General features: G+C 37.4%; 1 pseudogene and 1 gene segment (V, D, J or C); both read left to right on the top strand.

The window, feature by feature from the left end:
* The first annotated feature begins 5351 nt into the window (after positions 1–5351).
* On the top strand, positions 5352–5793 carry LOC118576372 (annotated as a pseudogene).
* Positions 5794–13790: 7997 nt separating this feature from the next.
* On the top strand, positions 13791–14232 carry LOC118576371. The segment is given in 2 exon segments: positions 13791–13836; positions 13916–14232. Coding segments are annotated over 2 exon segments (363 nt in total).
* Positions 14233–14768: the final 536 nt, after the last annotated feature.

Raw genomic sequence — 14768 nt, 5'->3', positions numbered from 1 at the left:
GTAATGCTTCCAAATTAAAGCACAAATATGCACAGAGAGACATGGCATCATCAAACCTTATGAAATCTCTCCTCTTCCCTCTGAGGAATGTGTGCATCAGGTTCATATATGACTCTGCTGTACTATACATATTTCACATTCGTAATCTGTGTGTCTCATAGTCACTTCTGCTCTTTTGCTTAGCTCCACCAGACAAAAATCTGATCCTATGTGTATAAAGACCTGGGCAGTTCAGCCTTTGCTCAGCATTTGTCAACTTCAAGGAATCAGGAAAGCCTGGTTTGTGATGTTCTCACTTCTTGTTGCACAAGATCATTTAGCTGCCCCTTTTGATTCTAAGGGGTTATTAAAATATACAGGATTACTCTGATGGGAAGAGTCCCCATTTCCTGTTGTGAATGGAGCAGCAATCAACATAGAACAGAAAAGGTCTGTGCAGAAGGATGTGCAGTCCTTTGCACATATGCCTAGAAGGAGTATAACTGGGTCACATGATAGAACTACTTTTGGCATTTTGAAGGTTAGCCACACTGATTTCTATGGTGAATGCACCAATTGGATATGCAACCAATGGTGAATGAAGATTCCCTTCTCCCTCACCCTTCTTGGCATATTTGCCAGTTTGTTCTTTATTTTAGCCATTCTGGTTGTGATAAGAATATTTCTCAAAATAGTTTCAATTTCCATACTCATGGTTCCTTAAAAGGTTGAATAATTTAAAGATATTTTTTAATCTTTTTATTTCTTCTTTTGAGAACTCTGGCAATATCTGAACCTTTGTTTATTTCATAAACCTTTGTTTAACAAGAATGTAAAGCACTTTTTTAATTATTGATTAAAGAAGTAGGAGAGGAGAATGTCATACATATAATGAATGATAAATACCTCAGGAAATTTAATCAACACACATTTAAGAATATTATACATAAAATATTGACATATAGTGGTGCTATTTTTCATCTTCTTTGATAAGATTTTCCGTTGATATTGGATCACTGACTGAGACTACAATGCATCATCTGTGACCAAGACCTTCACTCCACACACTCTATTACCACAAGAATTACATGTCTATATCACTTTAACTTTTAACAATTTGTCCTTTCTCAGGATGTTTTAATATACCTGTGGTATCCCTCATATGTCCACTCTGGTTTATAGTCCTCTTATAGCCTCATTATTCCTTACATGAATATTTCCTCCCATTTCCCCCTAACCTGACATATTGGAGTGCTTCAAGAAAGGCTAGTGGGCATTATTGGTAGTAGGATAACTGGAATTTGATCAAAATGGGACATGATTCATAACTAGCCATTGCATGCAAATCTCCCATGGCAAACCTACTTTAACTGTGGATTTGTGGAAATCAATAACAGGGAAGTACAGTAGAGCAATGACTCTCAGTTGAGGTTATTTGGTGAGATCTGGGTCCATCCAAGTTCCATAGTGTTGATTTCAAGGATTGATATGATAGGGTTCTTCAGCCAAGTCTTCCATGCTTTGAAAATTCCACCTTAACTTTCACTGGATGGATCATATCACATAAGACTCTTGGAACAGTCTTTTCCTGCCCTAGAAGCAATTGCTGAGAGATGGTGTTTCTTATTTTTAGAATATGAAATAGTATCACAGGAACAAACATTAAATATCATCTCTGAGGTAAGAAATGTCCTTACTCATATCTCCATGTAATCATGGTTAAAAATATTTAACTGATGTTGAGGTAGACTGAAGGAAGTTAAACTTTCCTCTAATTTACAGTTACATATTTTCTGCTCTATGTAGCCTTAGGAGGTAATAATGTACATATTTTTTAGGGTTAGCTGAAATTACTTAGATGACTCAATCTACACAAGTCCTTGATTCAGCAAATAGGACTGATTGCAATTGTTTCCTTGGTCTGATATTGGCATCCTATCTGATTTTCATAGACCTTTGTTCTTGGCTCTGCAGAGAAACTGACAAGTGATTAATAAGGAAGGTGCTAATAAATTAGGGTGGAATTGCTGTGCAACATAACAATGTTATGTCTTGGGGTTTATCCAGAGAAATTAAATTATCATATGCAAGGAAACTATCTACACTGTATATGATAACACCTCTATGTTTGTCATACTAAACTTAGCATTTTGAACTATTCTTCATCTGTTCCTAATGTCATTTCCACACGGTCACAGGAAAGGTACTGCAGAAATGATTTCATGTTCAACATGAGTGACAAGTGAGGGCAATGATATTCCTCAGTAACACAGTGCGTACCTAGTATATTTTAGGCCCTGGGTTCAATCACAAATGCCCTAAAAGAAAGAAAATTGGGGGTTGGGAAGACAGCTCAGTTGACAAAGTGGTTGTGTAAGCAAGAAACTCAAATTGGGAACCCGAGTATCCAAGTAGCATGCTGGGGTTGGCAGTTGGTGTCTATAGTTCCAACACTGGGGACAGACAAGTGGATCATTGAAGTTTATAGAGAATTCATTTAGACTTAATTGATGAACATCATGTTCAGTTGGAAACTCTATTTTAAGGATGGCTTATCAGGTGGTAGATGAAAGACACTCAAAATCTAACTCTAGCCTATATATTTGTTTATACACACAAGCACACTAACCTATGTCCACAACTGTACACATCCACAAATCTTAAACACACACACACACACACACACACACACACACACACACACACACACAAAGAATTAAAGGGAACACTAAGTGGGCTTGTAGAAAGAGGATAAATACTCAAAACCAAGAGTTAACGTTTGCTCCATCAATTTGCCTCATTGTGGTTTCCATAAAATACCAAAGTTTGGAAAGTTTATTACAATTGATATACAGATTGTCATTGCCTTATAAGCTATGACAATCTACTGCAGAAATCATTAGATCTTGAATGACTAAACATATGTTCTATTTCCATAAATTGCCATACATCTGCATACTTTCATGAGGAAAACATATGTGATTCTCAATGAGGCTCTGAGATGTTTCCACAGTGAGATAGACAGAAGCACAGAGGACACCAGAAACTAAAATTTCCTATTTCTTGTCCTTGGTGATACATATTCAAACACATCTAAGACCAACACTTTGGCTCTGTCACTGATTATGACACCTCTGTATGCACTCAGACCAAGAATCTATTAACATCACAAAAGGAATTGATTGATCATAAGAGAAGTCTTGTCTCACACAGAGCCATGACTGCCCTACCCCATCAGTATCTGACAAGGGCTGCATCTAAATGTTTCTGGTTATCCAACAGTTTCACTCTCCACAAGAAGTCACCTATGCTTATCCACATGTCAAGAGCAGAAGAAAAGAAAGACATGATTTCAAGTCATAATCTGAAATTATCAGAAAATTATTTAATTCTGCAATCTCACCTTCCTAAAGTCCAAATCATGCCATGACTTTGAGACAGGACTTTTTCCCTGACAAGATGTTTTGTGTAAAGGGAGTCAACGTGATGCTCTGACCATCAGAGTGAGACCAGCAAACTGCAGGGAGACAGTGATTTATCAGGAGGCCCCATATCTCTATGGTTTCTATTGGAACCTGGAGCCAGGTGCACAGAAGGCCACAAAGGACTTCCAGTCAGCCTTGACTTCCTCTCCCTGCCCAGTGTGCAGAACAAACTGCAGGACTTGGAAGCTGGCAATTGTTGATTTACTTTGACATAAATCATTTTTTGTGCAACAAGAACATGGATGGTGCAGCACAAAAGTCTGGTCTACATGCATAGCACACTTGTACTCATTTCTTTCATTTCCTGTCTCACTCCACTGTTTTTGTTTTCCACCCTGCTATAATTACCTGTCCTCACTCCACACTATCAGCACATAGTAACATCCACATTCAGACAACACTGCTTCAATTTAAGTCAGATACAAGAGTTCCCTAGTTTCAACCCCCTCCAATGCTGTTCATAACTCTGCTTCTGATGATGCCAGTCTCTGTATGTTTCAATCACTCAAGATATTGTTGCTCTTTGTATCTCATTACAAGAATCAAATATGAAAATAGGTAGAATCAGAATCCAGTAATGATGAGCAGTTAAGTTTGGATTGTAAAAGAGGAGAAATGAGATAAAAATGAATAAAGCTTTTCATGAGGTTTCAATTTATTCAGGATGGATTGTCTGTGTTTGAATTTCTTCATATTTTAGCAAAGAATTATTGTCAGTTACAATACTACAAAAATAAACCTAGATTTTATATTTTCATTTAAGTCTTTTCACATAAGTTGATTTATTCTGAAAATAAGTTTTGTTTTCAAGTTCTTATTATCCTAATTATGTGCCTTTTTCTTTTTGTGGGTAAAGAACATGAGGGTGGGTGATCAAGGAGGCTAGAGGAGTTATCTCTTCCAAAGTTTGCTTTATCATTTTTATTATATTAATCTTTAATTTTTATATTAATATAAATACATAATTTTCTCCAAATTTCCCCATATACCCTCATACTTTCTCAAATCTGTAACTTTTATTAAGTGACTTATGTAAAGAGAGACACATACTTCATTATTTTAAATATAAATGAGCCAGGCAGTTGTGGCACACACGTTTAATCTCTGAATTCGGGAGGTAGAGCAATGCGGATCTCTATGAGTTGGAGGCCAGCCTGGCCTACAAAGTGAGTCCCAAGAAAGGCACAATGCTAGACAGAGAAACCCTGTGTTGAAAAAAACAAAATAAAGAAAGAAATAGATAGATAGATAGATAGATAGATAGATAGACAGATAGATAGATATAGATAGATGGATATATAGATAGATAAGTATGTAAGTAAAATAAATAAATAAATTAATTAATTAATTTAAAAAATGAGCTTTATGTCTACCTGCCTCATCAAGAATGGTTAGACAATGATATGGGAGTGCAGAGGACCCTAACAGTTCAAGAACAGCATGCAGTTAGAAGCAATAGGCAAGGAAGGACTGCTGCAGAGGTCTCAGTGTGCAGAGTGCAGTTTCCACTGGAAAGGATAAAATCACTGAGTCTGACCACTGAATTGGTCAGGAACATGATGAATGGGAAGTATAGGCCTCTGTTTCCATGTTAGACAGGATCAATCTGTGAGAATGTACATGAGTGAGGACATCAAGGTGCAAACCTAGCTCAAGCTAAGGCCTAGAGGGACAACACAACTCACCTGAAGACATGGACATCAGACCCTGAAAGGGATACAGATCCTTGTATATTAGATTGTATATCTGATTTTATTCAATGCCTAGTCATATGCAAATCAGCCCCATGCAAAACCATTAGAGTAGAAATCTGAGGTTCTCCTCCCTCACCAGCAAGGGAGTACCTTATTAGTCTCAAGAAACTACTGTACCCCAATATCATACCACATGGAGTGGGTGTGGAGACTCCTTTGCCTGCTGGCAGCTTCCCAAAGTAAGACAGCAGATCCCAGAGTTGCAGAGGAAACTGAGGTAGTTCTGTGACCTCTCATTTTCCCATGTTCTCTCCACAGGTATCCAAGCACAGGTTCAACTTGTGCAGTCCAGACCTGAGCTGAAGCAGCCTTGACAGTCAGTGAAGATATCCTGCAAACCTTCAGGGTACACCTTCACAGACTATGCAATGCACTGGGTGAGGCAGGCACCAGGACAGGGCCTGAAGTGGATGGGCTGGATCAATACCAACACTGGAAATCCAACATATGCTGAGGACTTCAAAGGTCGGTTTGTCTTTTCTTTGGACACCTCTGTCAGCACTGCATACCTGCAGATCAGTGGCCTCAAGAATGAAGACACAGCCACATATTACTGTGTGAGAAACACAGTGTGAAAACTACATCCTGAGGGTGTCTAAAACCCTGAGGTTAGGTAGTTCTGCTGTGCCCAGACAGCAAGAGAGAAAATACCCTGCCCTTGCTCTTTGACTACAATTGTGAGGTTCATGGTGAGACACATAGAAAATTGATGTCTGTTCTTTGATGGAATAGTCTAAGTGCTGTGACAGAGAAGCCACATGAAAAGGAGATGAAACATTGAATAGTATCATCAACGTGGTATAAAACCTATAGTTATTATAACACATCCCTAAATAAATGTTTTGAACTTCCACAAACAATTCTGAAATTATGTATTAGAAACAGTAACATCAGTCTCTGTCATGCTGTCAGAGAACATGAACAATGTGGTGGTCTACAGGCTTACAACGGAGAACGAAAAGACGGAGAAGAGAACTGTGCTGGGAAGTGTTGGCCTGCAGAGCCTGCACTGTAGACGACAATCAACCACAGACAAATGTGCCTGCCTTAGGTCTGCTTGGGTGCCTCACAAAGAATGTGAGCATTTGAAGGTAAAACACACATATACCCCAATAACTGAATATTTACAGGTGCTCAAAGGCATAGTAGAGTGACACGTAAAACACACACACACACACACACACACACACACACACACACACACACACACACATAGTAACACTTCAGTTTATATTGCTGTTTACCTGGATCAGATAAGTTTTTTTTTTTGTTTGTTTGTTTTTTTCAAATGTGTCAGGGATACTGTATACTGTATTGACTCACACCTGGTCAAAGTTCTGACACCATGTGACTTTGAGCACTCAGCAGTGATACAGGAGAACATTATTGAAGTGATAAAATTGATGGTATGAAGGATTCAATATCAACCTACTTAGGAAATTTTTTACACAAAGTAGAATTTAGCAAAGGAAGTCTGCCACTAATCTGAGTGTATGATGAGTAGTATAGTGAACCGGCTTGTTACAAAAGTTTGTAGCATAATTGAAGTTTAGACATGCTGGGAACCAACTTCTATAGACATTTGTTTACCAGGACTGACCTCCAATGAAGCTCCATTTCCATAACAAAAGAAGACAGTCTTGATTTATAAATAGCTATTGAGCCCATTCTTGTACCAAAGAACTTGCCTTTTAGGGCAGCTCAAGGGAGCAGAGCAAGAAAACACTATCATTAAGTTTGGTTGGTAGTTTTGTCATCTTTAGTAAAAAAAAAAAAATAATAATAATAATAATAAAAAAATAAAAAATTGATGTAGATAGGCAATATCTTTCCTCTGTAAATCTCTAATCATCCCAGGAGGCCAGACTGCAGTCTGCTGTCTCTGTTTAAATTGTTCAAAGTTTAACCTGGGACCTGAGAGAGACTCAAGGATGGCTGCATATGTGGATTTTATAAGCCTCAGGTCTATATAAGTAGCAAATGTTGTTGTCTTAAGATGATGGATCTCCTTTGTGAATTAGCCAGAAATATTCATGTGCTGTTATTAGAGTTTTCTTTCATTGTTCTTGAAATATCAGAAGTAATTTCTCACAGGGAAGACAGTATAATGTAAGTATATAGGTCATCTTCATTACCTGTCCAACCAAAGGCTTAGGTAATATCACAGAAGAAGAAATGGAAATAATTTAACAGCCACAGGGTGGGAAGGAGTGCTGCTGGGAAAGGATGACATTCCAGATGTGACACAACCATTGGACACTTGGTTTCAGAGGAACAGTGGCTTTTTACACACAATCTACACCAGGAAGGTGGCCAAAATTCCAGTATAGATGGGAGAACGGTTTCTGAAGCCCTACCCATGGCTGAGGACCTATTATTGGCAGCTCATTTCTGGGAACGACAAGTCACTCTATTTTGTGGGTATGGAATCTGATATGTTGCCCATGCCCTAAGGATATTTTCATCACCTTTCAATTCCTCTGAGAATGTCAAGGTAAGATCCTCTTATAGAAACACTACACACTTTGAGCACAAGGATCAGAGGAATTGAGAGGGAGCCAAATTGATTCCTCCTCATCGAATACTAGCTTTCAAAGTATCAGAACATGCTATAAAAGTTGCCACAGAAAAGGAGAAATCAGTAGTCATACCCAGTAGTAAAGCCTATTAAACACAACAATTATTTATCCACCCACATAGCCACAATTTTTGGGACTCCTAGACCACCATAGCCAGAAGAGTAACTATCAGTCTAAAGGAGGCAAGGAGGTAGTTCAGTTCCACAGTAGTGGATTTAGGTTCAAACTTCTAGAGTAGTTTATTTTAGAAACATTTAAGCACAGGACAAATTTAGGAATAAAAAGTTTCCTGATGGTAATTATCTCAATCCCATATGCACAAAGAGTTTAACACATGAGTATTCTGAAACACTTTGTAAAATACAAATGGCATCTTACATACAGATATTCTCTATGAATTAACTGAGAAAACCAGCTCATGATGTTGTTCTGGGGGAGGATCTAGTACGGTCATGGCCACAAAGATAGTACAAAGGACATGAGGCTGTTAGCCTTGTCCGCTAACAGACTTCTGGGAAGAAAATAATTTATACATCTCTCCCTTTGAAGACACAACAGTGAGTGTTTAATACTTTGAGTTTCTCCAAAGCTTATCTGTGAGTACAAGGACATACGTGCACCAGCATCTCTCCTTTTTATTCCTTAAAGAGAAAACAGTAGCTGTGATAGACGTCAAGACTGAATGCATTACTACTGTAACTAACACAGGAAATTATAAGAGAATTATAAGAATAGCTAACCAAAGAGAGAAGAAAGTCATCTTAATCATAATGGTCATTCAACAGTAATGTGACAGATTTTGTTTATCCCTTTATGCAGATCAAAGTTTGAATATTGGGAGTATGAGAAATCTGATACATTAATGCAACACATGACAGGGAACTGTTGACAAGCATGATCATGCTTTAGCAACACTTTATCTATAATATTTATATTTTGAAAAAATGTGCTTCTTAATTTACCCATCTTTTGAATAGTTTTTTTTTTTTTTTTAGGTTTTTTGAGTGAGGGTTTCTCTGTGTAGCTTTGTGCCTTCCCTGGAACTCACTTTGTAAACCAGGCTGGCTTCGAACTCACAGAGATCTTCTTGCCTCTACCTCCTGAGTGCTGGGATTAAAGGTGTGAGCCACCACTGCCCAGCTTTAATAGTTTCTAATCATACTTTTGCTCTAATGTTAATAGTTTGACATTAATACAAGCAATCTTTGAAAGGTCTCTTTTTATTTCAGTTATTATTTCTTGGACTGGTAACAAAAATCCTAAAAATAATGCTTAGCATTGCAAAACAATATCAAACCATTCTGTCTCCCATTACAGTGTGCTTGTTACACCATTTGACAAATGCCTTTCAATTATGCATTAACAAGCTAAGTAATAACATGTAAGAAAATCAGTAAACATAACAGCATCATTTAGGCATCGATAATATTGTGTCTGTGTTGTTTCCCTAAGTTCTAAGCTTGGCGAGTTAAGTTCTTAGTGTGTCCATAAGTTATAGGCCTACTATTTCTCTTGAAACTTCTCCTCTTGATGGGTTTGTTGTCTTTCTTCAGATGCTACTTTATTTGTCCACTTGTATCTGGGATGATGTCCTGGTCAGACGAATCAGAGAGAGATGTAGTCCATTTTCTTGAAAGACACAAGGATAACCTTGCCCTGAGGTTAGAAGAACATCTGGCCCTTTCTATCAATTATTTTCTAGAACTTTCCATTTAATATATTCTTTAGACTCTGTCTTCTTTGGGGCAAAATGCTTTGGGGAAGGAGAAAAAGCATTATCCTATAAATGAAAAGAATTAAATTATCATGGCTAAATGTAGCATAGTCTGTGGGGATATATACATATATATATATACTTTAATTTTAAAGAATTTTCATTTAATACTGGATTGTGTTGTTTCATGATAATGATACCATTGGTTGCAAAGCATTCTGGTAACATAGTTAATATTGTATCAATTACAAAATTCTTTATAGTATGGTCTAGGATAAGCAGGACCATTATCAGTTTTTAGTTGTAATGAATTACCTAGAAAAGATAAGGTGTATAACAAATGGCTAAGGGTATTCATAATTGTTTCAATCATGTGAGCAAAAGCAACAATTATAATAGGAAAATTATCAAGCAACATATTTGAAAAGTCCAAATTCTGCAATATTAGTAATATCTGTTTTCCTAATGGCACTAGATTTTAACCAGCAAGGACTAATTCCATTAGCAGGTTGCAATGAGGTGAAAAATCAAATAAAAAAATCAGAACTGATTATCTATCATGCTTCCTCAGAAGGTAAAGACAAAGCTACCTGTAAAGATATTTTGAATATCATAAAAAGAAAGTACTCTGGGCCAAAAGGATGCCAAAATGTTGGGTTGGCATTAGTAGATGTTAACAGAGCTGAAAAATTAGAATGAGTATGAATATGAGTTATGAAAACTGTTGAATACATTCTCATATAGATATCTGAAAGGTGAAAATTAATTGTGAAGTAACATTAGTAGTGGGGTTGGGTTGTCTTGCATTTACTAAAAGAGGAACAGATTGAGAACAATACCAACAGACAGTTAAGTTATTCAATAGTTAAGAAATGTTTAATAAAAATTAATTGATCATGGTAAGTTCAGAGTATTGAGCTGTACAACTAGGGATGAGTATTATCTTTTCTGGGGGGTGTGGATTTGTATATAATTTTATACAAATATGCTCTTTTTCATTTGAAGAAACATCTGCAAAAGACTTAAAAGATTTCTACAGGATTTTTATATATAATTTTAGGAAATAGCTATGTGGTATCATGAAACAATCTTAAAAATGAATCCTCTGGGTAAAGGTTATCTCCAGTTCTACATTAGCATGCTATTGATACCTGACAATTACTACCAGGGTGGAAATAACCTGCAGATAAGTACATAGCCAATTAACCCAGGCATAGTGGTATATGCCTTAAATACCAGCACTAAGGAGACAGAGGCAAGTGGATCTCTGAGATTGGGGCTAGCCTGGTCTACATAGTGAATTGGAGGTAAGCCACAGCTATATAGTGAGACCCAGTTGTCCCAAAATAAAACATGCCCAACTGACATGGCCCAATTTTTGTAAGTAGTTGTGGTAAAACTATTGCTGGAAGTTTAAACTGAGAGAATGATAGCAAATTTGTTGTTGAGTAATAATTTATCATAAATGATTTATAAAGTGATTGTTTTGCATTTCATCTGGAGGTATGTTTAAAGAATATGTAAGTAAATTTAATGACAAAATGATTTCTTTAGGCTCTTAACCAGTAAGTTGTTGAAAATGTATCCTTCCCATAATTATCAAGTCTAAAATGTCTTCTAAATAAGTTGTTACAGATCATTTTGGATAATTATGACATGTGTCAATGTCTATAAGGCCAGAATCTTACTGGAATGTAATTCCAGTAGGTGATGGTCATGAAGAAAAAGTGGTTGATAAGGAATTAATTCTAGGAGCTACTGCTTTAGCATCAGCATTATTGAATAAACTAGCAAGTCACTCTGCTTATGTGTGGCACTTCTTATAGAGTTTTATTGACATTCTCCAGAAATCAACTTCAAAAGCAGAGCCAAATCCTTAGCTCTGAGAGACAGATGAGAAAGTATCATAATGCCATAGTCCTGATTTTTGAAAGTAATTCATGGTCTATTATTTGGCTAATTTTAAACTGAGAGGGTGGTGGTGAATTTATTATTGAGTAATAATATGTCTTAAATAACTAAGATTGTTATAAATAATGTAGCTTAAATAAGTGATTGATTTTGTATTTTATCTGGAACTCTCCTTAATTTTTTTCTTTTGGTTTATTTACCAAGAATGTTAAGCACTTATTTAAGTATTGACCAGATGAGCAGAAGAGGAGAATGCTATCCATACAATGAATGACTAATACCTCAGGAAATTTAATCCATACTTGTTTAAGAGCTTTATACATGAAATATTGACATATAGTGGAGTTATTCTCATCCCCTGTGCTAAAATTTTCCATTGATATTGGATCACTAGGTGAGTTTGCAGTGCATCATCTGTGACCAAGGCTTTCACTCCACATTCTCTATTACCACATGAATTACATGAGTATATCCCTCTGCCTTCTAACATCTGTCCTGTGTCAGGATGTTTCAGTATACCTGTGGTATCCCTCATACGTCCACTCTGGTTCATAGTTCTCCTATGAGCCTCATTAATCCTTACATGATTTGTTCCTCCCATTTTTCCCTGACACATTGGAATGCTTCAGGAAAGACTAGAAGACATTATTAATAAAATAATTATTGAAATGATTCATCAGGGGGCGCCAAATCACTGTGGTTTCAATTGTATCCTTGAGCCAGGTTCAGAGAAGGCCAGAAAGGACTTCCAGTCTGCCTTGACTTCCTCTCCCTGCCCAGTGTGCAGAACAAAGAGCAGGACTTTGAAGGTGGCAAATGTTGACTTCCTTTGACAAACAGCAGTGTGCTACAAGAACATGGATGGTGCAGCACAAAAGTCTGGTCTATGTGCACAGCACACTTGTACTCATTTCTTTCATTTCCTGTGTCACTCCCCTGTTTTTGTTTTGCACCCTGCTATAATTGCCTGTCCTTAGTCCACACTATCAGCACAGACTAACATCCACATTCAAACTACATTGCTTCACTTTAAGTCAGATGCAAGACATGCCTAGACATCCTTAGTATCTCCCTCTGCCCCTATTCATAACTCTGCTTCCCATGATTCTATGAACTCTGTTTCTATCACTCAATGTATTGTTGCTCTTTCTGTCTCATTACAAGCATCAAATGTGGAAAGTAGGTAGAATCAGATTCCTGTAATGATGTTCAGTTTTATGTTTGGATTATAAAAGAGCTGCAATGAGTTTAAAATGAGCAAAGGTTTTTCATGAGATTTCAAATTATCCAAAACAGATCGTCTGTACTGAAATTTCTTCATATTTGAACACAGACTTATCGTCAGTTTCAATATTACAAAAATCAAATCCAAATTTATGTTTTAGTGTGAGATTTTTCATGTAGGTTTGTTGATTAATAAACTGTTCTTTGTTTTCAAAATCTAATTATGTGTCCATGTTCTTGTGTGGGTATGTGAACATGCTTGTAGTTGCCCAAAGACGCTGAAAGAGTTGCCTTACCCTGGAACCATTATTATAGGTGGTTGTGAGCTACCTGATGTAGGTACTAGAAATCAAACTCAGGTCTTATGAAAATCAACATATGTGTATAACCACTGATCCATCTCTTCAGCTATCTAAACTACTCTTTATTATAAAGTCTGCTTCTCAATTTTTATTATAATAATTTTTAATTTTATGTTAATTATAGTATATCATTTTCTCCAAACTTCCACCTGTATCCCATAACACTTTTTCCAATCTATAACTTTTATTACATGACTTATGCAAAAGGGAGAGCATAGCTTCTATCAATTTAAATAGAAATGTACTTTATTTCTTCCTTCTTCATCAAGAACAGTTAGACACTGATATGAGAGTGCAGAGGCCCCTAAGCCTTAGAGAACAGCACCCACTTAAAAGCAATAGGCAAGGAAGGACTACTGCAGAGGTCATAGTGTGCAGAGGGCAGCTCCACTGGAAAGAATAAAGTCACTGAGTCTGATCACAGAATAGAACAGGCACATGATGAATGTGAGGCATAGGCCACTGTTTCCCTGTTAGGCAGGATCAGGAGTGAGACTGTGAGGTGCATGGGTGAGTACATAGTGTGCAGACCCAGCTCAAGCTGAGGTTTTAGGGGACAACACAACCCACCTGAAGACATGAACACAAGACACTGAAAGGGAACCAAGAGTTATGGATCTCTATATAATCGATTGTATGTCTGGTTTTGTTCAGTACAAGGTTATATGCAAATCTGCCATATGCAAAGCCTTGAGAGTAGAAATCTTAGTCTCTCTGCACTCACATAGCAAGGGAGTGCTGGATTAGTATCCAGAAACTACTGTGTCCCAATCTCATACTTCATGGAGTGGGTTTGGAGGTTCCTTTTCCTGCTGGCAGCTGTACAAAGTAAGATATCAGATTCCAGAGCTGCAGAGGAAACTGAGGTCGTTCCATGACCCCTCACTTTCCCATGTTCTCTCCACAGGTGTCCAAGCACAGGTTCAGCTGGTGCAGTCTGGACCTGAGCTGAAGCAGCCTGGACAGTCAGTGAAGATCTCCTGCAAGGCTTCAGGGTACACCTTCACAGACTATGCAATGCACTGGGTGAGGCAGGCACCAGGACAGGGCCTGAAATGGATGGGCTGGATCAACACCAACACTGGGAATCCAACATATGCTGAGGACTTCAAAGGTCGGTTTGTCTTCTCTTTGGACACCTCTGTCAGCACTGCATACCTGCAGATCAGTGGCCTCAAGAATGAAGACACGGCCACTTATTACTGTGCGAGAAACACAGTGTGAAAACCACATCCTGAGGGTGTCAGAAACCCTGAGGGAAGGTGGTTATGTTATGCCCAGACAACAACAGATAAAATATCCTGCTCTTGGTCTTTGATCAGAATTATGAGGTTAGTGGTTGGACACTCAGAAAATTGATCTCTGTTCTTCATTGGAATATTGTCCATGATACGTTGAAAAATAAGCCACTTAAAATGAGATGAAACATTGTATAGTATCATCAACTTGGTATAAAATCTATAGTTATTATAAAACATCCTAATATAAATGTAGCAAACTTTCCACAAACAATCCATAAATTATTAATTAAAAAGAGTAACATCAGCCTGTTTCATGATATCAGAGAAGAGAAACAGTCCAGTGATCTTCAGGCTTACAACTGAAAGTAGAAATCACAACTATTCTGGGAAGTGCTGGCCTCCAGAATAGCCACTGTAGACAACAAGTATCTGCAGACACCCATGCGTGCAGTATGTCTGCTTAGTGGCCTCACAATGAATGTGAGTATTTGAAGACAAAACACATACATAACCCAAGAA

This window comes from Onychomys torridus, unplaced genomic scaffold (genome assembly GCF_903995425.1).
Source record: "Onychomys torridus unplaced genomic scaffold, mOncTor1.1, whole genome shotgun sequence".
NCBI lineage: Eukaryota > Metazoa > Chordata > Mammalia > Rodentia > Cricetidae > Onychomys > Onychomys torridus.
Note: the sequence above shows the minus strand (reverse complement) of the source record. Positions and strands in the feature narration are given on the sequence as shown.